Here is a 22,545-nt window from a genome sequence, read left to right as displayed (position 1 = left end):
CCCGTCTTATCCTCCATTGCTCTTTCTCAGACTCCCGTCTCCACCCCCCCCCCCCCCCCCACCGGACACCAACTCGTGGGGCGGAGGGGGGGCGGGGAGGGAGGAGTCGGAGAGGAGGGGGCGGGGCTTGGGGACATGGGGGGGGGGGGGGGAAAGTGGTACAGGTGCGGTGGCGGTGGACCCAGTCCCAGCCCGTAGCGCCGGACACAAGGCCAGAGATTAGTGCCGAGGCCCACACCGTCCAAACAAAAAATAAATAAAGGAAATGGCTCACTGACCACCAGAAGAGGTACACACCTGCATTTTCAGTAAAAAAGAAAATGTATATATAAATTCCATACAAAACAAGTTTTTGGTTAAAACAACATCATCAATGAGCGATGGCTAAGGTGAGACCTATTGCACCGGCCGCATTAACCCCCGGACTCAGGATCGCACGCACCCAACACCGTGCCCCCACCTCTTTCCGTGGGCATCGCGACGCTGGAGTCTCTCCCCGGAGTCATTCCGTTGCCGTGGGAACCGTTTTGGCAGGCGACTGTTGACGGGGAAATGAGGGGTCCGGTCAACATTGAGCCACGCGTCACAGTGCGTCCGCATCGTGAGGCAGGACTACAAACAGCCACCGTCACCGGGCGGTAGTCACGGTTACAATCTGTTGAATAGTGGAGCTACTTGCCTCAAGGGATTTTGTGGTTTTGGGAGAGGACTTTGGCGAGGACTTGGGAGACTTTGGCGAGGACTTTAGGTCCGACGGCTTTGAGGCAGGTGGAGGAGTGGCGAGGACTGATGGCTTTGAGACAGGCGGAGGCGTGCTGGGCTCGGAGGCAGATTTCTCTGTTCCATTCTGCCATTGAGCAAACGAGCAATTGAACAAAAACACAAAATAAAACTTAAAATTGCAGATTTGCTCAATCGTCTCAATGTGCTTCATTGAAGCTCTAACGAATTGCCGAATTGAACCTTAAATTCTAATGACTTTTAAAACACATAGATAAAGCTCTAGCTTAAATGATTAGCCAACAATAAAATCAATGCCAAATAAGGTCAAACGGTGGACTCCAACGACAAACGCTTCATTTAAAAAGTAATTTATACGATTACTTTAGATGCGGCGGAGGAGTCAGAGTTCCTCTGCCTGCGACGCCCGAACTGTCGCCGGTGCCTCTGGCCTTGGCCCTCCGCCAGCTCCCCGTCGCCCAGAGGGTCTCCCGGGGGCTCCGGGGGCTTCACATCCAGCAGCTGCTCGTCCCCTACAGTGTGGACCACCTCAGCCCCCCCCTCGGGCTCCTCCTGCTGCCTCTCAGGCTCCTCCTCCTGCCCCTCAGGCTCCTCCTCCTCCCCTTGAAGTGCCGCAGGCGGACGGGGACGGAATTGCCTTCACACAGACAGGCAAACACAGACAGACAGACAGGCAAACACAGACAGACAGACAGGCAAACACAGACAGACAGACAGGCAAACACAGACAGACAGACAGGCAAACACAGACAGACAGACAGGCAAACACAGACAGACAGACAGGCAAACACAGACAGACAGACAGGCAAACACAGACAGACAGACAGGCAAACACAGACAGACAGACAGGCAAACACAGACAGACAGACAGGCAAACACAGACAGACAGACAGGCAAACACAGACAGACAGACAGGCAAACACAGACAGGCAAACACAGACAGGCAAACACAGACAGGCAAACACAGACAGGCAAACACAGACAGGCAAACACAGACAGGCAAACACAGACAGGCAAACACAGACAGGCAAACACAGACAGGCAAACACAGACAGGCAAACACAGACAGACAGGCAAACACAGACAGACAGGCAAACACAGACAGACAGGCAAACACAGACAGACAGGCAAACACAGACAGACAGGCAAACACAGACAGACAGGCAAACACAGACAGACAGGCAAACACAGACAGACAGGCAAACAGACAGACAGGCAAACACAGACAGACAGGCAAACACAGACAGACAGGCAAACACAGACAGACAGGCAAACACAGACAGACAGACAGGCAAACACAGACAGGCAAACACAGACAGACAGACAGGCAAACAGACACACAGTGCCGACATTAATATCCAACACTAGTCACAGGACAGGGGGGTGGAACGCCGGTCAAGCACACGTCATCGGTCACCTTCGGAAGGGGGGGCGGAATCTGCGGCGCGGTGGTCTCTGCTGGTCGCCCTCGGCGGGGTCACCGCTCACTCCCTCGACCTCACCCTGGGGTTCAGAAGGAGAACACAAAGAGGGTCACTCGCCTCAGTCGGACACCAGGTAACGGGTTAACACAGGAGGGACGCTAATAATAAAACATTAATATGCAGGCGCCTTTCTCGGGGGGGGGGGGTTCGGTAGGGAGCCGGTCGCACCTCCTGTCGGGGTCTCCGGGGCCCTCGACGCCTTGGGGCCGGGCGCGGCGCCTCACTCTCAGGCCGGCCCTCGCCGTCGGACGGGAGGTCCTGGTCCGCGGCCCCCTTGTCCGGGTCGTCCGGGTTAGGGCTGCGCGGGAAGAAGCGGCGTCTGAAGCGCCGTTTGTTGGGTGCGTAGCGGCTGCCTTTCACCGGGACGCCGCCGGGGCCCGTGACGTTGGCCGCCTCGGACCCCTGTTGGCGAGCGCAGCGGGGGAGAGACGGGTTTGGGATTAAGAGTAAATTACAAAAAAGTAAATAATGAAATGGAAGACTGACATGGATAGGTGTGGTGGAACATGCCCATTGTTCTAGGGTCGGTGGATGGAAGCCGCCCTTTGCTCTAGCGTCGACTCTGACCTTAGCCGCTTCGATCACGTCAAACTCTACGACTTCGCCGTCTCCGACGCTGCGGAGGAACTTGCGCGGGTTGTTCTTCTTGATGGCAGTCTGGGATCGGAGACACCGCGTTAAAAAACCCATCCACTCAGCAACTCTCCATGCACAACTGTTCCACTTCACTTACCTGATGAACAAAGACGTCCTCTTTGGTATCATTTCTGTATATAAGTGGAATAAACAACAAGTTAGCATTCGTCAGCCAACAGGACTGCATTCCACCATTTCCCAAATTTACTATTAGCAGTTTTGAATTGAGTAGGCCTATTGACTTGACGAAATAAACTTTTGAGCAGAGAAACATTTACCTGTTAATGAAGCCATATCCATTCCGCACATTGAACCATTTCACTGTGCCCTGGACCAACGTTGCTGAAACGTAAAACAATATTTTCGGGGAATTCGTTAAAAAGTCTCGAGATGCCCACGTCATTCAGGTCTGATCCAACCACTTGCACCTGCGGCTGACTGAGCAGGGGCTGCAGCTGGGACAAGTGATGAGGAAGGTTTTAAATCAAGTTTTAATGCAGACAAATGCAATGTAAGGACCTTAAATATAAAGATTCAATGTTTGACCCTTAGGTAAGACAACTTAAAAACGAAAAAGTATTTCGCCAACAGCAGACCAATTAGTAATCTACCGAATGTATCAATTATACAACGATAAAAGAGATTAAGATTAAGACTGTTGTGAACATGTTGCAGTTCTCAAACCCTACCTATGATTTTTCTCTCAGGTTGAGGATTATCTTCCACCAGTGCCGGTGGAGAAGCGCTTTGCGCTTCGGTGTCAGTCATTATCAATTCAGAATTGTTTGTTTTATAACTCCTCTCCAAACCCGACGTGCAACCACCGCTTGCTTTTTATGGAAGCCACGAGTTCGGCGTTACCTATAAGCCACGCCCCCATTGGTTGCACGAAAGTTTTTCATTGGCTACGTGGTGTCGGCAATTGGAAGGCAGAGCGTGATCGGATACGGTGAGAAGAAAGCGGTCCTCCATGTGTTTATGAGAATTCATTAGGACTAAATCAATCTTGAATTTGGATTAATATGAATCTGTTGGCTAATTAATGAGGACTACTTCATTTTTGTTAGTTTTTTATTGTTGGTAAAAAAAAAAAAAAAAAGTAATAAAGGGCCATTCTTTCAGAGGGAAACCATCATAAAGTTATCTCCAGTGTCCCAAATGGCTCCTCTAAAGAAAACCTTTGAGTGCAACTCTGGTCCACGTTGGCGGGATTGAACTCCTCAATGTGGAGTTCTAAATATTTTCTTACAAATAATGATACACAGACTTCCAATGCCACATCATTGTGCTTTGCACTTCAGAAATATCTAACCTTACTTCATAAGTAACAATCATTTTGGAATAAATAAAAAACATTATTTAATTTTCTTTCCAAACATTTGAAATTGATTTCACAAAGTTAAGTCAATAATTGCAACGTTCTTTGTTGAAGGGAGTTCTTTGTGTGTTACTGTGGTGAATTATAGTTTATAGTACTTCATGCTTTAAATCCTACAGCAGGGAGCACAAGAAAAGAGACAGCAGTCGCTCAGGACCTCGAGCCATTAACCGTCTATTTACATAACAGCTGATCTGGTAAGCTTTGGGTAAGACAGTCTTGGGACGACAAAGAGAATCTCAGGCGTAGGTTTGCAGTGTTCTTCAGGGCTGATGGTAGGGCTTGATGTTGCTACGCGGTCCGTAGCGACTGGACGTATCCTTGCCCTCCACTGTGGAGCCAGCCCTGAAGCCTGGCTGGACCTTGATGATCATCACACACATGGGCCGAGCGATGGCATTGACGGGCGGTGTTGTCCACTCCGCGAACACGCCCCCGCCCATGTCCTTCTCCATGGCCATGAACACAATGAGGAAGGGGGTAGGGGGGGGGGGGGGGTGGCGGAGAGAGAGAGAGAGAGAGACTTTAGAAGACCAACTGTACTATAAAATCCTAAATAAACAAAAATATACTGTAACCAAGGCTCATGTCGTGCCGCGTCTCACAAGAGAAACACTGTGGCGGATTTGAACACAACAAGGCCTCCCTGTAATTACAAATAATTTCACGATGAGTTACTAAACAATGACCAGAGACAAAGTCCCGACATAATAACTAGCATTCCTATGCGCCTAAAATGGTGCCATTGCGATGTGACATAAGGATGAACAAGCCCTAGAGTTGTACTGCACCATGGGCCTGTTTGTGTTTGTACACAGTCAATCAAGCCATTGTAGAGTTTCCAAAAATGACACTGCACGCTTTCTCCATCCACTACGTCACTCGCTGGTGTTGGCGCTGATTTGTCACCATCATTTGGCAGAGTTCCCAGGCATGGATGCATCTCTTTGGTTGGTGGTTAGTGAGGTCCCCCCTTCACTGTAAAGCACTTTGGGTACCTTGAAAAGCGCTATATTAATGTAAGAAATTATTATTATCATTATCTCTTTCTTTTTGCCTTTTACACATCCAGGCCTTATACATGTATGTAAAAGACACACAGTTCTAGGGCACTGCTCTTAACAACAGGCCCTGGATCAGTCAGGACCACTCAACTGGGGCTGAGCAAGGGGAGGCTTGCAGCAAAGAACAGCTACAAGGAGAGCTGACAGAGAGTTATGGGTCGAGCGCAGGCTGCGGCGGCACGAGGCCGAGCAGAACGTCAACAAAGCTGCTGCCGGGGAATGGGACGGTAGAGGATGACGGGCATCAGTGAGTCAGCACCGACACACCCAAGGAATACCTATAGGGTGGCGGCGCTACATCAGGTTTTCTATATGGTCTGACACTCCCACGGGACAGAGGGGAAGCAGCAGATGCAGCAGCAGCAGCAGCAGCAGCAGCAGCAGCAGAGGTGGTGCTATTTCGAACGGTGGTGTTTGGGGGTGGGGGGGGGGGCGTCCTTCGCTCCTGAAGATGACAAAGCAAACTGCAGGGTTTTCCTCCTCCCCCCCTCCCTGGACGCTCACGCTGAATGATCAGAGGAAGAGGAAGAGGAAGAGGAAGAGGGAGAGAGAGAGAGAGAGAGAGAGAGAGAGTACAAACAGACAGAGAGAGATATGGCTGTCAAATAAGAACAAGCCAGAGTAAGTACAACAAAACATGCTCACCTTGTTAAGCAAGTTTCCCCAGCCTGCGTCAGCCCTGAGGATAGGGCGTGCATTGAAGAAAACTGGGACGGTTTAGGCAGGATATGAAAAGGCATGAGTACTCACACATCGATGGTTGTGATATACGCCGTTCAACTCTTTTAGTTGTGTAGGAAGCAAAGTCGTTTAGATCTTTTCGACCAAAGAGACTGAGAATATTCAAACCATACAATCAAAGTTGGAATAAAAAGGTTTACAAACCGTGCGTGCTAGAATAATAAATACTAAATAAAAGGTTGATTTAATTTCAATACATATTTCTTTAGATCCTACTAAAGACACACTGGAATATAAAGAAATGGTTATCGCTTAAATATTTCACATATGAAATATATGTATACGTCCATGGCTATGTTTATAAACACAGTCTAATGCAATGAACAATTCATATCAAGTCAAGTCAATTTATTGTGTCTCCCAGGGGAGAAATTTGTTTGGATCTGGGCAATAGCTGCATCACATCAGTATGAAACAACATACAACATATCAGTTTATATAATTGTTAGTTTTTTACTTTGCCTTGCACACTTCACATTTCAACCTGTGCATTACATAGCAGCTAACGAGCACAGATAGGTATGATGTCATCAGACGTTCATGGTCAGCAATTCTGTGATCTTTGGTTACTCTGAGGACACGTTTATACATAGCTTTTTGAGATCATTCTGCGCGCGCATCCACCGTGTTGATAAACAAATAATCCCCCATATGGCGCGTGGGTGTGGACAGACAGCGGGCACTCACATGACGTCAAGCATTTTCTGGCGCATAATGTGACGCTTGACAACCTAAAACCCCGTTTCTCCCAGTTGACCCGACAACACATAACCGACGTTATCAGAATTCTCCACTTTGGCCGGAGTTTTTAGAAATAATAATTTTCTGTGATAAAAACTGTGTTTTCCTGTAAATTAGAGGCCAAACCGCGTGGAAATATCTGCGTTTTCCCAGCCACAGTACTTCCGTCACGCCTGGGTGTTCTGTCACGCCAGGGTGTTGTTCTCCGGGGCTGCAGCTGGATACTATTGGGCTAATGAGGTAAAAGATAGGCCGGCCTGCCAAGTAGCCAACCGTGGTATTGTAAACTTAGTGCAGAAGAAGAACAACACTTAATTGATAAATCTATATTCATTCAGGTGTTACATTCAGCTGAATGTAGATTTCCTTCAGCTGAATGTAGTCGTTTATCAGATTGTCTCTGACCTTCTCTTCAGAGGGAGGTCTTAACTTAACAATACTATGTTAGTGTGCTCTCGTCCAAAAGCAGACCAACTGAAAAAGTCAAACGGTAGCTAAACCAAGATTTCCTGGAAAGAGAACACATACATCGCATCGGCAAAACGCATCCGTCACCGGAAATTTCGCAATGGGTCACATGACTGGCCAGGTCAATAATATGTGAAACATAACTGCGGGATCAGCTGACCCAACAACGTCTAAGATACCAGCACACCATCCTCTTTCCAATGCATGCCAATGGGACCAAATGACCACCAACTGACATGTGTCTATTTTCCATAACAATACCTTGAAAAGCTAGGAGATACCTTCCAAGCATATAAAAATGAATATGTTTTGCAATGGACAGTAATAGATAGTAGGCTACTTGTCCACAGAGACTGGGCAGGGATGGGGAATGGGATCTTGAGAACAGGAGATAGGGGAGGTCAATAAAGTACTATTTAGGTTTATCAATCAATATATTAGGATGAGCAAGTGGAATTTAATATTGTCGATATCCTGTATGTAAAGCTGTGATTATAAACCCTGGTACAGCAGGTGGCGGTATCAGTTTATAACGCTGATTCTCTATCCTCCTCTGAACTAAAGAGGAAGCAGAAGAAGATATAAGTCTGGAACACGGCCATCCCTTTTCTTTTTTTGGAGCTGTTTTCTGGACTACGTTCTGCCCGACATTTGAGGTACTGCATTCGTGCAGTAAAAGGACCCGCCAGTGTAAAACGTCTGGAATAAAATTCTAATAAAACCCTTAACCCGATTGAGGAGGGAAAAGGATCACCGCTGCAGCAGCACTGCGAGGGACACCGGCGGCAGACCACTCACTACACGACATATAGTGCGGATATCCGGGCCAGAGAAAGCGGAGCCATCGTTCAGTACGGTTTGACAGACCGTTAGGAATAAAACACCCAAGGAGTCGCGGTATCATCCGGTAAGTCGGATACGATAACGTCCCGTTTTGGGCGTGCGAGTTTAGTAGAGGTTATATTGTGCACTCGTCTTTCGAGAGACACTTTATTGAGATAATATAGCCCCGCACAAAATAAATATGTGTACAAGTGCTAATGTCCCAGTGGGCCACGAACTACCGTACCATAAACGATCTGTACCCCGTTTGACCGAGCACACCGGGTAATAACAACAAAAAGGCGCCATGCATGGATATTAAGTGTATTAAAAATGAACGTTTGGTTAGTAAATACGTTGTTACGCTAAATGTACGCAGTCTTTCCGAGGGGCATCGGTAGCGCAACGTAACTTGTTTTGTTGTTCGCTTTTTCACCGATCATGTTGTAGCCACCACGCGACGTGTAGCATGTTAGCTTAGCGTCATTCGCTGCGTTTTTGGAGCGCAGTGTTGTTCAAACGTGCGTTTCATTGACGGAATTGCCCCCTGGCTCGTCGTAACCGCACTATTTATAACCGCACGGTGAACGAGCCACGTTACACCGAAGGGTTTTTTATTAACAAAGAGCCCCCCTCTCTCCGGAGGGCCTCGGCCCATGTGGCCAGCTCAGGGCTCTGAGGCACGTTTTATGCGCACTAGGCCACGGCCTTAGCACTGCGGACAACCCAGTGGTGCCAATTTATCAGCAATGCATGACATAAGCACTTCGTGGAGTTATATTCCGGCTGCACACTGCGGCCAGCTCTTGTTTGCGGACGGCCTGTACCCCGCTCGAAACGGTGTGTGTGTGTGTGTGCTGGCCGATGAATGTAGTGGCGGTGGCCCAAGCTGTTTGTTAGCTCAGGCATAAGTTAGTGATAAGAGTGAGACTTTTTCCAGCTTGTGCTGTTTTGCACTAAGGTAAAAAAGCTTATGGGGAGAACTTGCCTTTACGGCGAGTGTGGATTGTAGAACATAAGAGCTGAGGGACAGTCTATGATTTACACCCCGCAGAAAAAAAACAGGTTTTGAACCTGGGTAGAGGTAATAACCCGGGTCCCTCACTGCCACGTACCCTTTTTTCCAAAGGTCCCAAACCCAAGCCGGACAACCAGATAATACTATCTGTATCTGATATCATGTTGCATTAACACCGTTACCGGCTTTGTGTGGGTTTATTGAATTAACGTGAAATAATTTATTCACGACATACGCACCCAGAAACACAGCGGGTGCACCAAATACATAATATAATGCTACAACTTTTAATTGGCTATCCATCTCATTCAATTGCATGGTATTGTGGTTATAGCTGTCCCGTCACTTTAACTTCCGAACCAAACTTCAATTGAATGAAGGTAAAATTGGTTGATCTTGTATGTTGATCTGGGAAATTGACCATGAACCCCTGCCTTAAAGCTGCTGAAGGGAAGATTAAAGAGGGCAGGATATTAAAAACTTTCCGCCCTAGAGAAGTGCAGCATGTACTTTGGATTGACAGCCAGAATATGTGGCTAGCTCCTCCCATAATATGTTGTGCTTTAGTACTGTATGTCCTTAGGATACTATGCACGATTGCACATATTCATATTCAAGCTAGGGAGTGCAATTTATTTAGCTTTTTTTACTTGACATCCAACAGCAATGCAACAATCAAATGCTCTGACCAAAAAAAACCAACTGGTAGCTGCTTTGGTTGGGGAACCCAACCCAAATTAGTTGGTTGAATGGCTTACCTACCTGCACTCGTTGCCTGTGCATTTATTACCCATGACTGTAGTCTTCCATAAGGCTATGCAACCAATTGCTAAAGGTTGTTGTTTGTTTTGGAGGGAGCAAATTCTTGGAATTCTTTCAAAATCTTTACAATTTTACGTGCGGTAGGGTATACATGTAGTCAGCTCCTGAAGATCCGGTCATGTTTGGGACATGGATCAACGAAAACGTGCTGTAGGCAGGTCTCAAAATTCAGCTTTAACAGGATTTTGCTGTGCATGCAAACAAACTGACTTGAGGCCATTAATCAAGCCAACTCGAAGCCCGGAACGGTACTGACGCAGAACGGCGCAAACGATGCACACGCGCCAAAATGGGCTTATTTTGGTATCCGGAAAAATAACTCAGCGATATATAATTGAAGAAAACCAATTTGACCATTCACTTGACTCAATCTTTGTCTTCCTGTCCCTCAAACATGGCAGATTCAGCAACCATGCAAGACACCGAGTTCCACAAGGCGGATTCTGGGGCGTCCACCACCTTCCCCATGCAATGCTCATCCCTGCGCAAAAACGGGCACGTGGTGCTGAAAGGCCGACCCTGCAAGATCGTTGAGATGTCCACCTCCAAGACCGGCAAGCACGGCCACGCTAAGGTCAGTCCCTGGGCAAAGGATGGGATCATATGACGGGCTAATGATGCTCAAACCTGAGCCGACCTGAGATGGTACTCCTGCGTTGGCCCCACTTTTCCTTGTCTGTAAGGAGAGGACATTTGCTGCTAACTATCCACCTCTTCAATGTATTGCCTTTCGTGATCTGGCTTGTGTCCAACATGCATTTTTTGCTATCTATTGTAAAACAGGATTTTAAATCGCAGCACAATGTCTTTGGGTAATTCACCCATACAGAACATTTTTTTGTCTTTGTCAGAATATTGGGCACATATTAATTCTGAACACGTATGTTTTATTTGTTGTACAGGTCCACATGGTTGGTATAGATATCTTCAATGGAAAGAAGTACGAGGATATCTGTCCATCCACACACAACATGGACGTCCCTAACGTCACCAGACTGGATTACCAGGTAGGTGTGTGCTTGTGCCTGTCTACGTTTGTGAAAGCCTTTTTTTTTTATTCAATCTGCCTTTTCATTGACGTCATCTCTCTCTCTCTCTCTCTCTCTCGCCCAGATGGTTGGGCTGGAAGATGGCTACATGTCCTTGCTTAAGGACAACGGAGACCAGAAAGAGGACCTCAAACTGCCCACCAATGATCTGGGCAAGGAGATCCAGAGCAAGTTTGAAGCAGGGGACAGTTTTATGGTCAGTAATACCCCTTTTGCCCTCTGTTGGGAATGCACAACGTTTAACAGGATCTGAAAAACAGTGTACACCCTTGTCCTCCAAGTAACCTCGGGTGAAGTCAGTGCTTTCATATCCACCCAGGCCAGGATGAGCACTTGCATACAGGCCAAACTTCTTCAAACAGGCAAAGTTGAAACTATAGGGACTACTATGGCGAAAATATTCCTGTTCTCCAGTCAACCCAAAATATATTTCTTTTGTAGTTTTGAACAGGTTAGAATGATCCTAAAAATAGTATCAGTGGTATTTTGCCTTGCTACATTGTTATGGGGGTCCAATATGGATCAAGTAAACACCTGTGCACCAAACTGCTGACGAGCCATTTAACTAACGTCCCTGTGTTCCACTTTCTCTTCACCTGTCCAGGTCACCATTCAGACCGCAATGGGGGAAGAGGCCGCTGTCGGCACCAAGGTTCTGAACGAATAAATGGCAACCGCAGGTAAATCTACAGAGCTCCATAAGTATCTGCACCCAGCCGTGTATGTTTCCCCCTGCCGCCCCCTGATCAGAGAGAGTTAAACCTATGACTACGCTTTGGCTTTCCTTGTCCAGTGTTTCCGAAACGTAGACCAATGTCAGAATTAACACCGAGCGCCACAAATTGATTCAGCTTTTTTTTTTTTTTTGTGATTTTGAAAAATAAATAAATAAAAATAAATATCGTTCCCTTCATTCATCTCCACATAGCACTCTTTCTCCCTGTCCTTCTCGTTCACACACGCACACAGAGACAAGCGCGCATACATGCCAATGGTGCGCGGGTACACTACCACTGATTGGATAAACCCGCGTATCATACATGCACACACACTGACGCTCCTCCTCTCAACGCGCCTTCAAAGGCAAAGCCGAAGCAGCGGGATATGTAAGGGACAATGTATAGAACGCCGGTCATTATCAGGAAAATGAGCCCGACAGGTCGAACTGGACACCAGCGCGCAGCGGACGTGTCTTGCCTCGCCCTGACGGGGCTAACCCCCGTCAGCAGTCCACGTCCTAACCCCCCCCCCGCCCCGCCTGACATTGCTACCTGGTCCGTGGGAAACACTGTTGTCCAACCGGTTTCGTAACCGGGGGGGGACAAGCCAACCAGAAGCGAGCCAGACATTTGATCATAGTGTTCATACCCCTCTGAACCGCGACATCTAAAACGCTTTGGGGGTCTTAAAGCACTTAATTAATTTAGGATTAGCATTACTACTACCTGTTTATCCTAATTTGCAGTTAACCAGGCAGTGACCCTCCCTCACCTCCTTAAACTTCCCACTTTGTTTCAGGGGCAGATAAGATGGATGTGAACCTGGGGAGAGGCACTGGGGGGGACTGCCTCCCGGCCCACTAATTCTCCATTCCTTTATACTTCCTTGTCTCCTTTACACATGCATATGACAATGTCATGACAGTAAAAACATTTGTTTCAATTGGTCCCCGATTTATCAAGGGCTCTGATTAGTTCTGTTTTTGTATTTTCGTTGGAGTACATTCGAGTGCACAGCGATAAACTAATATGCCAACCTGCGGAATCAACATTGTGTCCTTCAAAGTGGATGTTGTGCGTTTTTTGCTTTGCATTTCTTGTCTTGTTTCTTCACTTGTATATCGCCCTGTCTATTAAAAATAAACCCACTTGAAACAGCAGAACCAGGTGTCTTTAGAGATAAACAGCATGGTGGGTGTTCAAAGCGCGCCTCGTAAAACGTACCGGGCACCCCTCGCACGAGGACCCAGTCATCATTATCGTTATCTATTGCTTTGAAACGGCCTTAAATGGGGCGCGACCGGAACAGGTTGGAGGAAAGGCGGGACCACATTCGTCGAAAAGGAACCAAGTGTGTCCTGATGTGTTCTAACTTTGTGCTAGGATTCATTAGTGAGTGAAGTGTCGTGGCGTTTTGGTATCCTGACTGTTCGTAGAAATGTCCCAACTGTGCAGAATGTCTCCCCAGCCGAAATTAAAGACCATGCAAATTGTTACTGTGGTTTGGTTCTTTTATTTCAAAGCGGGGGGCAAGAGATACAACGTCGTCTCGTTGGCGTTTAGCACGAAATATCGCTCAAATACAAAAGCCACGTCTCTAACAGTAAACGGGGAAACGGCTAAGGGACATTTTCAACAAAATAAAAACGAGTAAAGGTGACAACTGACTCTTGATGAGAAGATATTAAAAAGGAGAAACGAGCATTGTTTGCTGACGGACTAAACTCATCCGTGGGGGACATGAGCCCCCCCCTCAGACGTGTCCGTTTTTAGCTCATCGGGCCGGCGTCTGGATCTCCGGAGGGGGTGGACTACTTGCCGTGGTGATAGAACCTCTGTGTTCCCTGGGGGTGGGAGAGGAAGGCGTGGCGAGGAGCGGCCTGGGGAGAGCCCTGGAATGGCGCCTGTTCAGGGGATACGTGTTCAAGAGACTGTCAGTGAGCACGCTCCGTTGGGCTTTCCTAAAGGCTGATAGTATGGGGGGGGGGGAAACCCCAACGCTGGGTTATGCGGTAAGCACGGTTAATGATTAACTTAGGTCGGTGGCTGAGAAGAATGATCTGATTCTTTAGATGGTGGAAAAGGTGCAATGGGCAAAATTGGACTTATCCACCATATTGTTTTGATCATTCAAGTACACAAAGAAATGGGTACTTTATATTTTGTCAGGTTAAGTGATGTTTGCATGCCATCGTTTAATTTGAGGCAATAAACTTATCAAACGATCATTCTGCAAACGGCCCTAAACACACATTTGATTAGTTAATACCTTGGCGCTTGGGATTTGGACCGCCATCGACGGTGTAGGCAGCAGGCCGGAGGCGGTGGCGTGGAGGGCCTGGGGGTGCATGGGCCTCAGGGCTCCCTGCAGGACGGGAACGACAGGAGGAGAGCCACGCTTTGATCAAGGAACGGGGCGGCTATTTAACAGTATTTTTTTCATTGGTCTAAATAACACAGGTACACACAAAAGGTACTGCATTCTAACACAACCACGTCATCTCTCCTCCAGGTTTGTGCAATGAATCACTCCTAGTTATCTGCAACTGTACTTTAAAAGGTGAAGGTAATATTTTCTTTGTAAACAGTTGAAAAAAAAAAAGCGAGATTGAGATGCCCTGATGGGTCAGTCTGTCTCTCATCAGTCTCAAATCAATAGTCTCATTCTGAGGCAGGCAACTGCAGAGTCAGAGCATTTCACTCACAGAACAGCTGAGGAATCGCTTTGGTCTTTCTACAATTAAAGTGATAGCTCTTAACCTTACCTATCGCACATTTAAAGGATGCATCACGTTCTCTTCCTCTGTATAATATCCTGTTCATGTAGTCACTACGAAAGCCAAATCTCACATCACCATTAATAAATAATAATTAATAAAATCAACATTGGTAGGCCTTGAAGAGCGAAACTCTGTTCACCCTTGAAATTATATGTAACTTCAGCTGTGAATACACAGTCGCATGTGGCATCAATGCCCTTTTGTGATGTGATCTTCGGGGCGGACTCACGGCATCAGTGAATCCTGACTGTTGGTTGGCGTGTTCGAGCTGCTTCTGTAGGGATATACCAGCTCCAGGTATGAAGCCTGCAAAAAACAAACAAGAGGAGTTGCTTTCCTGGGCTTTCAAATCCCAGTTGTAGCGTGGACGACCGTGGAGGGGCTGGGTACTGACCGGGCTGGGAGGTGAAATGGCTGTGGACCGGGTAGCTGGGCTGCTGGTGGGGTAGGTACTGCATGGCCTGGAACGCAGACGCACCTGGTAGTCGGGGGGGGGGGGGGGGGGGGGGGAACAGTAGACAACACACAATACAGTCAGAACACCCAAAAGACCAGGCTGATTGGGACGATTGAGTTTGCATGCATGCAGGCTTCACAAAATCACAAGGGAAGCGATATCCGTACATTCAGAAGAAAGAAAAACAACTACCATGATAGCATTCGACTTGTGCACATGCCAAAGTTAAACCAAACCCAACATTAACTGTGACACGTCAACCTAGGTCTTTAAACCCCGTGTTGTCAAGAGGCCCTGGGGTTTTTGCCGTTTCAACCTCCCCCCCCCCCCCGAGCCAATGGGCCCCCCCTTGAAGACATGAGGCCGGCACCTCTGATGGTGGAGCTGCCGGCGAAGCTGACGGGGACGGAGGAGGGCCCGGGGGCGTAGCTGGAGGGGTGCTGGGACTGGGACACGCTGTACGGCTCGTGCACCCCCTGGCTCCCGCTGAACTGGCCGTGTTCTGCCGGGCCGGCGCTGAACCCAGGCTGGCTCTGGTAGTGGCGTCCCTGAGGGGGGGGGGGGGGGGGCGGGGGGGAGATATGCATGAATGGTACATGAGTGATATGTAAATGACTTCTCGGTATGGGACGGTCTCACTGAGTACTGCCGCCTAGTGTAGACTATGAGGAACTGCAACTGCCACTAAAAAAAACAACCTACAGAAACGGATCACATACTAATCACGCGGGTTATTTTTATTTCAGCCCAAAAAATGAAAATAAAAATACATCTATTTTTTTGGGCATAAAAAGTCAAACTGGTGGATAAGATCGACTGCAAAAAAAAGATAGAATATGAATAGCTGTTCGGCGCCTCCAAATAGTAGAATGCATCCGTTAAGATTCTGAGCCTCCAATACGACACATAAAGTATATTCCCGCATATAGTAAGGTGTTAATTTCTGACCCCGTCTGTGAACCGGACTTTACTCATACCAACCTCAGATGGTTCCAACATCAACTTTTTCACATTACAAATAGAGACCAATAATGCACTAAGACGAGCTTGCTGTTCGACTAATAGATATTGCACTTACAGGGATCACAGGTGTTGGGAAGAGCTGTTTACTGCGTTCGCCCAGCAAGGCCCCGGGTCTATTATGGCTGACTGGACTGCCTGGAAACGGAAAAAACATACAACAATTTTTAGAACAACATCATGAACGTGACAAACCCAAGTAAGACCGATGGAAAGTAGGGCTTTGACTTTCGCCCAAAAATCATATTCGAAGTTTGTTTGTTTATTAATATTTGAATAATTATAAATAATATTTTGACCATTAAATGTCTTCAGTAGGACCTGGATTGGGCTTCGCGAGGTTTGTTTACCGGCGTTGCTATGTTTACCTATGTGTTCCAACGGTTTATTATTATTTCTAATAAATCGCTGTCTAATCCATACTTCATTCACTGCCTCTTCCGTGGTCATTAGAATATTATGAATAGACTGCGTCGGGTTCTCCGACGTCTCTCCCTCTTGGCCTGCCCATAACAGGTTCGAATATTAGGGGCTGCCTAATATTCGTTCGAATTTTGATTCATTTTTCGATATTCGAAAAACGAAGTTCGGAGTCAAAGCCCTAATGGAAAGTGGAAGTGCTCACCTTGAATGCTGAGGAGGTGCTGCCCTGAGTGCATGGGCAGACTGGGCTGGTAGCTGGCGGAGGTCAGTGTTGTGATGTCACTAGTTGGGGTAGAGTTGGTTGGAGGGGGGGGTGGGGGGGGGTAGGGGAGCAAGCAGAACACGCACTCCAGTGAATACAAAGCGTATGCAGGTGGTAGTCTGGAAAGTGGTGTTACGGGCGCAGTACAAAGTCACTCACTACCTCTGCTCCTTCCTGCGTCGCTTCTCCTCCTCGTGGAGCACCTTCTTCAGCTGCAGGAAGAGCTGGTGCTTCTCCTCCTGAAGGCCCTGCAGCTTCTCGCCCATCTTCATCACCTGTACAGCAAAGGGAGGGGTGCCACAGAGATAGGAAGACGATCAGGCCCCGTTTGTGAGGGTTGCGCTACTGTCATGTTTGTTTGCTGTGGTCGTGAATGTGCTACAAAGTATGGGTGACTCCCGTGACTAAAGAGTATGTGTTGGGGTTATTTGACAAACTCAGTCTATTTCGTCAATACATTAATGCAGTTTTTGTGTCTCCTTGTATCTCTTTCGAACCTGCTCTTTGGTTTCCTCCAGTGACATCCTCTCTTCTATTTCTTTCGTTCGTTTCCTCTCCTCCTCCTCCTTCATCTTCTGCTCCATCATTTTGTCCACCTCCTCTTCCTCTAAAAAAATGGACAGATTTTTGGGGTACAAGGTAAGCATCACGTACATGCTTCGTGATCTCTAATTTACGGGGGCGACCAAAAAAATGACATATTTAAACATCAACGACCTTGTCTCTTACGCTCCCTTTCCCTCATGATGTGTTTATGAAGGGCTCGGGCCATCGCGTTGGACAGCTTCGGTCTCTCCAGCAAAGCGGGCATGGTGACGGGTAGTGGTGGTGCCAGCTTCCCAGGAGGAGACACAACGGGATCAAAATGAGACGTGCATTTCAGATGAAATTCCTACTCTTACGGCATCAATTGTAACGTTGTAGCCAGACTAACTATGACGTCCAATACTTAGCTCAATGTTTCAGGTAGGCATTTTGAATAAGGGGTAGAAGTCAAATTGCATCGTTTACTGTAACATTTGTATTACAAAAAGGGTGCCGTGCTAACTTGACAGCTAAGCTAACCTTAGCTTCAACGATACATTGTAGTCTTAAGCAGTGTGAGAATCGTAGAGAAAGGAGGTCTTACTTTCGTTGGTGTATGGGTCGTTTACCATATATGTCACCGTCCGGATACTTGGATTATAGTGAGTCTTGATGTATACTTTGTTTAAAATAGATATTCAACCAATTAAGGTTCAAACTTCGCTGCAGGACGTAAATATTGTTATAGTACACTTCCGGGTCAAGGATTACATTTTCGCCTTACAACAGCATTCTGGGGGATGTAGTAGACTATGGCATGACTGTTGCAACACCCATTGTAGGCAAAACATTCAGTGCAAAGTGAATGAGACCTTCCAACCAATATTATTTTTTAATGATACAAAAGATAACATAGATCTCGATGTGAAATGTATGTTATAAGATCATTCGAACGGTATTTTTGAAAACCCTTAAAACCAAATTAGCAGGCATAGATGATTCAGCAGAATTCCAATGCTAAGGAAATACAATTCGAAGACATGAGTTCATACCAAGCGGTTTCTGATTGATAGTCGTTCAGTATGAGTGCAGTCCGGTTTTATGTAAAAATGCATTTATTAACTATATGCATGAGCATATACATGCTCAGAACAACGTCTGAGAAACGCTTATATCGTGTTACATAACTAACCTGGAGGGCAGAATCCTGAACTGTGGCCCAAACAAATCTGTTTGCATATTGACTCACCAGCGTACTTAAATTCAGAGTATACATATTCTTTAATAAGGATTCTGATGATGGGTACAGTTTCATAACATGCTCGTCATTGATCATTGATTGTCAATAAAAACAGGAAACACCCCTGGCTTTTATCATATTTTATCTGGTATGTTCACGAGTGGAGAGAAAGAGCTATATAATGCAGCTGCATACAGAGTTAAATTATTTTCTTTAAAATAAAAAAGTGGAACCAAAAAGTCAAAAACATAATTGGACTGCGCTTTACGACACCTTTATAAACGAAGCCTTCTAAAAAATAAGAACAATAATTACATCAATAATCATAACAGCATTAAAGTAGGAGACCGACCACTGAAAGCAGGCGTTGACAGTGGAGGAATCATTAGTCTGACATGTTGTTCTACTTCAGTCTAAAATCAGTTCTGAACTGAGGTTATTAACTTGTAAATTAGCAGCTAGAGTGTCTGATAGACTATTTAATTCGTTAGCCACTCTAGTGTTCCAGGGGAGAATGTCGCCAAAACGTATAGGTAGAACCAAGAATTTACCCAGCCAAAAACAGCTTGCTTTTGGCTGGTAACTAATGCCATATCTCCAACCATGGGTAGATGCATTACACTCCAAAAAAAGAAGAAAATAATTATCCCAACTGAATAAGTTGCAAATTATTGTCATTGTCTCCCAGAGCTGATTTTATCTAACATTCACTCTTTACTACAACCTTGTTCTTCCTTCCACTAAAACATAACTACAAAATAACAAACGACTGGTTTATTGAACCTAACTTTAACTCTTTTTTTTTCTTTTTTTAAACGGCATCCAAATAGCATATATACATCTATATAAATAGATATATATATAAAATGAGATAACTGGCCAGGGAACCACTCAAGCAATGTCCTTTGGGTAAAGAAGCCAGGAGCAGGGGAGCACAGAGTCAGACTGCAGAAAGAGTAATAAAGACACGCAGGAAGGTGGAAGTGGGGGACAGCAGGGTTGCGGCGGCAGGAATTGGTGGTGGAAGTGCATACGACATATGTACTCTGGGGCCTCTAGGCTGCTGAACTGGATTTAATATTTCAATGAATGATGGGAATACTTCAGGGGAGAGGGGAGGAGAAGGGAGAGGGGGAGGGGGGGAGAAGGAGGACGAGTGATGGTGGTGGTGGTGGTTGGTGGTGGTCGGGGTGGTGGTGGTGGTGCTGGGGGGATCAATGTAGTGGGTTCAGATTTCCCTTTGGCTTTCTCCGTATACGCTCTCGTCACTGTAGGCAATATAGAGGAAAAAGTCCTCTTCGTGGTGCTCCTAAAAAGAAAGAGAGAACATATTAAATACAACATAAGCTTGATGGAGCGTGAACAGCAATCAAAGTGTTAGGTGGGGAACTGTTATAGAGATATATTTTGATCTTAATGGCTGTTTTTCCCCCCAATAAGAAATCCATCCTTGATTGTCGATCTTTCTCAAAAGAGCTTTATCAGGTCCAGGCTGAGCATGTGTGTCAATTACCCATTTAGCGGGCCGCTTTAGCTAGTAGTAGTCAGGGTAGTTATTGTAATGGTTCAGCTGCTGTAACCGGCTACTGCATACCAGACTGCTAGTTTTCCAACCTGTCAAATGTTGGTCGTAACACTAGTCATAGTTAGTTAGTCATAATTTTATGAAACACCGCCCATTAAACGTGGAAGAAGTAAACTAGCCCCTATAACACAATAGGGTGTTTTGTCTCCTGGAATGGGTTCAGTTGGCTGAGGGCGGTTGCTAGTAAGACGACCTGTTTGTTTAACCTGTTGTGGTCACCTAGCAACCAGAAGACTACAACCGGAACGAGACCCCAAACGTCTTGCTTGTGGAGGGGGCTCGGTGGTTCTGCATGGGGGCCCTTAACGGGTCCATGGGGGGGGGGGCGGGGGTCTGCCTTCTAGGGCTTACCTGGTACAACAGTCCCATGGTGGCTGAAGTGGGTGGAATGACGTTGTTTACGAAGAAGAAGAGAGCATCCTCCGCCCGCAGGTGGATTCTTTTCCGGATGAGGAAATAGAACTGGCCCACTGGGAAAGACAACATGGCAGGGTTTAGTTTTTTAACGGGCAAAACGTTTTTGAAACGATGCCTTTGTATAAAGTCGCGTATATTATACTGCTGTAATGAGCTGGGTTTACCTGTCAGGTCTGAGGGGACCAGATATTTCTTCTTGTCCAGGTCTCCTATTCTGGCTTTGGGGGCTTTTTCCACGATTACCTGATCGTGGAAAAAAAGAAAGAATTAAATTAATTATTTAATCATACCGCACATTGAGTACGGGGTGGTTAAGACCCTTTCATGCCTTGTCCGCCGAGCGTGAACTAGACGGGCGAGGGTAAACAATCTTGACGTAAACAAGTAGGCCCTATCCGATTGGTTAACAACGCCTATTTTAAGGTACTCTCTTTCGGACTAACAATTTCCACACCCTATCCTCAAACTACGATAGGTTATCATATATCTATATAGAGTAGTTTTGTGGCATTACATTGTAACATTAATCCTTCATAAAACGCACAGGACAAGGCTTGCGACGACGATACTAAATAAGCAGGAGGACAAAACAATTATGCAAACCATCATTTGGTTTAGAAAATGAAATCGCTCCTTTTGATCGCGGAGGACCTGTGTAGAGACAACACTATGCGGAATGGCAGCATTATTGTGTGGCCTGCGGTTTATTTCGTCAGCCCGTCCTGATCGCCGTCAGATGTTTTTAAGATTACGGAGACACGACAACAGAACCTAAACGGAGCACAGCGTCCGCAGATGTGGCACACCCTTATAATAACGCCATTGGTATTATAAATATGGTATAATAACACACAGCCTGCGATCAAGACGGACAACATGTTAGATAAGGAACAATTGTTTAGGCTAGCCGTGATAGCCACCTTTAGCGGAATGCTAACAACACGGGCTGAGCTAAAGGTGCGCTAACATCCCAACTTACTGGAACCCGATCGGGATACTTCTTCCTTATCTTCTCGCCCTCTGATCGCCTCTTCTCAAATGGGTGCTCCTCTTTGTATTGGAACTTCATTGTGAAAGGAATGACAGACGGGTAATCGGTAAAGAAGAGTGGTTTTCTTGTGATTTTTCAGCGGACGATATATTTTAGGTGTCACTCGAGGAAAACAAACGGTGCTAACTAGCGTTAGCTCTCTACAGCTGTTTTCCTAGTGCGACTAACGCGGAGTGATACAATAACAACATGACTACGTATAACGTCCAAATGCAGGATACAACGCTCTGTTTCTTTGGAAAAAAACACAGTATTGCTGTTTTTTTAACATCATGTATTTTGGCCAAGGTAATCTCTATTTTCTGTAATCGAAAACTCCATCTGTAAAGCTATGAATCATTTTAAGGGGACTATATTAGTTTGCACACCGACTGCGCTGCATCATTCTGAATATATAGCGAAGGCTGTGAAGCGGCATCTGCCCTTGTCATATGACCCGGGCCCTGCAGTTTCCAGCAAGAAAAACACACAAGGAAATGAGGCAAGATGCTGCCCTCGAGAACTGTGGTAGTCCAGCCGTTATCGGTTAAAAAGCACAAAATGGGTACTAGTCAAGGTCACAACAGTAAAGACCAACATCCTTAACTTTACCCCGTGCACAAAAAAACATGGGGTGTGGAATGTGATATGGTATATATAGAAGGATAACATCATAAAACCAAGGCATATTAAACAATGTAATTTATCAAACAATTAAATGTAAATAATACTAATTCATAGAGTAATGTCAACAGTGTGCTTGAACACTAGCATAAGAGCATTCAGCATTTTACATAGTGATCAGAATATCAGATCACGTTTCACTAATCTAATTGATTGAAACAGCAATCAAAATAGAGGGCACGGACACACCTTGATTCTGTTTGTTGTCTGTGTGTGTGTGTGTGTGTGTTTAAAAAAAAAACGCCATTAGGAAACCAACCTATCCAAACGACCAGATACGTTTTTCTTCTCTGTACAGAATAGAGAAGTTCGGAATAGATAACAATATTGGAATGGTTTCAATATTGTATTTATTTCAAACGGTACATGAAGGTCATTAATGAGATCCTATTCCTATGTTTCTCATTTATAAATCTAACAATACAATCATTCAATATAA

General features: G+C 46.0%; 4 protein-coding genes across 7 annotated transcripts; 1 reads left to right on the top strand and 3 right to left on the bottom strand.

Moving 5' to 3' along the window:
• Positions 1 to 123: 123 nt before the first annotated feature.
• Positions 124 to 3,712, bottom strand: LOC115529443 (Y-box-binding protein 2-B). Of its 3 annotated transcripts, XM_030338181.1 has the most exons (10): positions 3,551 to 3,712; positions 3,140 to 3,203; positions 2,959 to 2,992; positions 2,712 to 2,882; positions 2,394 to 2,627; positions 2,159 to 2,244; positions 1,105 to 1,378; positions 680 to 847; positions 461 to 538; positions 143 to 297 (listed from the first exon to the last, which is right to left on the bottom strand). In XM_030338181.1, exons 1-9 carry the CDS (start codon positions 3,627 to 3,629, stop codon positions 503 to 505), a joined length of 1,146 nt encoding a protein of 381 aa, XP_030194041.1. In that variant the 5' UTR covers positions 3,630 to 3,712; the 3' UTR covers positions 143 to 297; positions 461 to 502. The 3 variants fall into 3 exon arrangements, with proteins under 3 accessions (XP_030194042.1, XP_030194043.1, XP_030194041.1); XM_030338182.1 differs by having other exon boundaries at positions 124 to 538; positions 2,736 to 2,882; positions 3,551 to 3,710; XM_030338183.1 differs by having other exon boundaries at positions 124 to 538; positions 2,793 to 2,882; positions 3,551 to 3,708.
• A 4,109-nt stretch (positions 3,713 to 7,821) lies between these two features.
• On the top strand, positions 7,822 to 13,177 carry LOC115529515 (eukaryotic translation initiation factor 5A-1). The gene is made up of 6 exons (XM_030338291.1): positions 7,822 to 8,160; positions 10,317 to 10,489; positions 10,818 to 10,922; positions 11,029 to 11,160; positions 11,569 to 11,644; positions 12,483 to 13,177. The coding sequence occupies exons 2-5, from the start codon at positions 10,328 to 10,330 to the stop codon at positions 11,629 to 11,631; spliced, it is 462 nt and encodes a 153-aa protein (XP_030194151.1). The 5' UTR covers positions 7,822 to 8,160; positions 10,317 to 10,327; the 3' UTR covers positions 11,632 to 11,644; positions 12,483 to 13,177.
• On the bottom strand, positions 13,177 to 17,934 carry gps2 (G protein pathway suppressor 2). Of its 2 annotated transcripts, none has more exons than XM_030338199.1 (11): positions 17,755 to 17,934; positions 17,343 to 17,460; positions 17,123 to 17,232; positions 16,788 to 16,900; positions 16,566 to 16,645; positions 15,999 to 16,078; positions 15,291 to 15,468; positions 14,858 to 14,941; positions 14,693 to 14,769; positions 13,953 to 14,048; positions 13,177 to 13,587 (listed from the first exon to the last, which is right to left on the bottom strand). In XM_030338199.1, exons 2-11 carry the CDS (start codon positions 17,434 to 17,436, stop codon positions 13,495 to 13,497), a joined length of 1,005 nt encoding a protein of 334 aa, XP_030194059.1. In that variant the 5' UTR covers positions 17,437 to 17,460; positions 17,755 to 17,934; the 3' UTR covers positions 13,177 to 13,494. The 2 variants fall into 2 exon arrangements, with proteins under 2 accessions (XP_030194059.1, XP_030194058.1); XM_030338198.1 differs by having other exon boundaries at positions 16,785 to 16,900; positions 17,755 to 17,933.
• A 478-nt stretch (positions 17,935 to 18,412) lies between these two features.
• Positions 18,413 to 21,626, bottom strand: gabarapb (GABA(A) receptor-associated protein b). Its single transcript, XM_030338297.1, has 4 exons — positions 21,372 to 21,626; positions 20,557 to 20,635; positions 20,327 to 20,445; positions 18,413 to 19,699 (listed from the first exon to the last, which is right to left on the bottom strand). The coding sequence occupies exons 1-4, from the start codon at positions 21,459 to 21,461 to the stop codon at positions 19,619 to 19,621; spliced, it is 369 nt and encodes a 122-aa protein (XP_030194157.1). The 5' UTR covers positions 21,462 to 21,626; the 3' UTR covers positions 18,413 to 19,618.
• Positions 21,627 to 22,545: the final 919 nt, after the last annotated feature.

This window comes from Gadus morhua, chromosome 17 (assembly GCF_902167405.1).
Source record: "Gadus morhua chromosome 17, gadMor3.0, whole genome shotgun sequence".
NCBI classification, from domain to species: Eukaryota; Metazoa; Chordata; class Actinopteri; order Gadiformes; family Gadidae; genus Gadus; species Gadus morhua.
The sequence above is the reverse complement of the archived record's forward strand: the minus strand, read 5'-3'. Positions and strand labels throughout refer to the sequence as shown.

Excerpts from the sequence above, each read along its gene's own strand:
- LOC115529443 (XM_030338181.1), bottom strand. The coding sequence starts at position 3,629 with ATGACTGACACCGAAGCGCAAAGCGCTTCTCCACCGGCACTGGTGGAA. Across the intron at positions 2,883-2,958 it reads AGGACGTCTTTGTTCATCAG|ACTGCCATCAAGAAGAACAA; the intron begins GTAAGTGAAGTG and ends CTCCGATCCCAG. Across the intron at positions 2,245-2,393 it reads CCCGGAGACCCCGACAGGAG|GGTGAGGTCGAGGGAGTGAG; the intron begins GTGCGACCGGCT and ends TCTGAACCCCAG.
- LOC115529515 (XM_030338291.1), top strand. The coding sequence starts at position 10,328 with ATGCAAGACACCGAGTTCCACAAGGCGGATTCTGGGGCGTCCACCACC. Across the intron at positions 10,923-11,028 it reads TCACCAGACTGGATTACCAG|ATGGTTGGGCTGGAAGATGG; the intron begins GTAGGTGTGTGC and ends TCTCTCGCCCAG. Across the intron at positions 11,161-11,568 it reads AAGCAGGGGACAGTTTTATG|GTCACCATTCAGACCGCAAT; the intron begins GTCAGTAATACC and ends TCACCTGTCCAG.
- gps2 (XM_030338198.1), bottom strand. The coding sequence starts at position 17,436 with ATGCCCGCTTTGCTGGAGAGACCGAAGCTGTCCAACGCGATGGCCCGA. Across the intron at positions 16,646-16,784 it reads CGCAGGAAGGAGCAGAGGTA|TGACATCACAACACTGACCT; the intron begins GTGAGTGACTTT and ends TACCCCAACTAG. Across the intron at positions 14,942-15,290 it reads CGGCAGCTCCACCATCAGAG|GTGCGTCTGCGTTCCAGGCC; the intron begins GTGCCGGCCTCA and ends CCCGACTACCAG.
- gabarapb (XM_030338297.1), bottom strand. The coding sequence starts at position 21,461 with ATGAAGTTCCAATACAAAGAGGAGCACCCATTTGAGAAGAGGCGATCA. Across the intron at positions 20,636-21,371 it reads AGTATCCCGATCGGGTTCCA|GTAATCGTGGAAAAAGCCCC; the intron begins GTAAGTTGGGAT and ends TTCCACGATCAG. Across the intron at positions 19,700-20,326 it reads CCATGGGACTGTTGTACCAG|GAGCACCACGAAGAGGACTT; the intron begins GTAAGCCCTAGA and ends CTTTCTTTTTAG.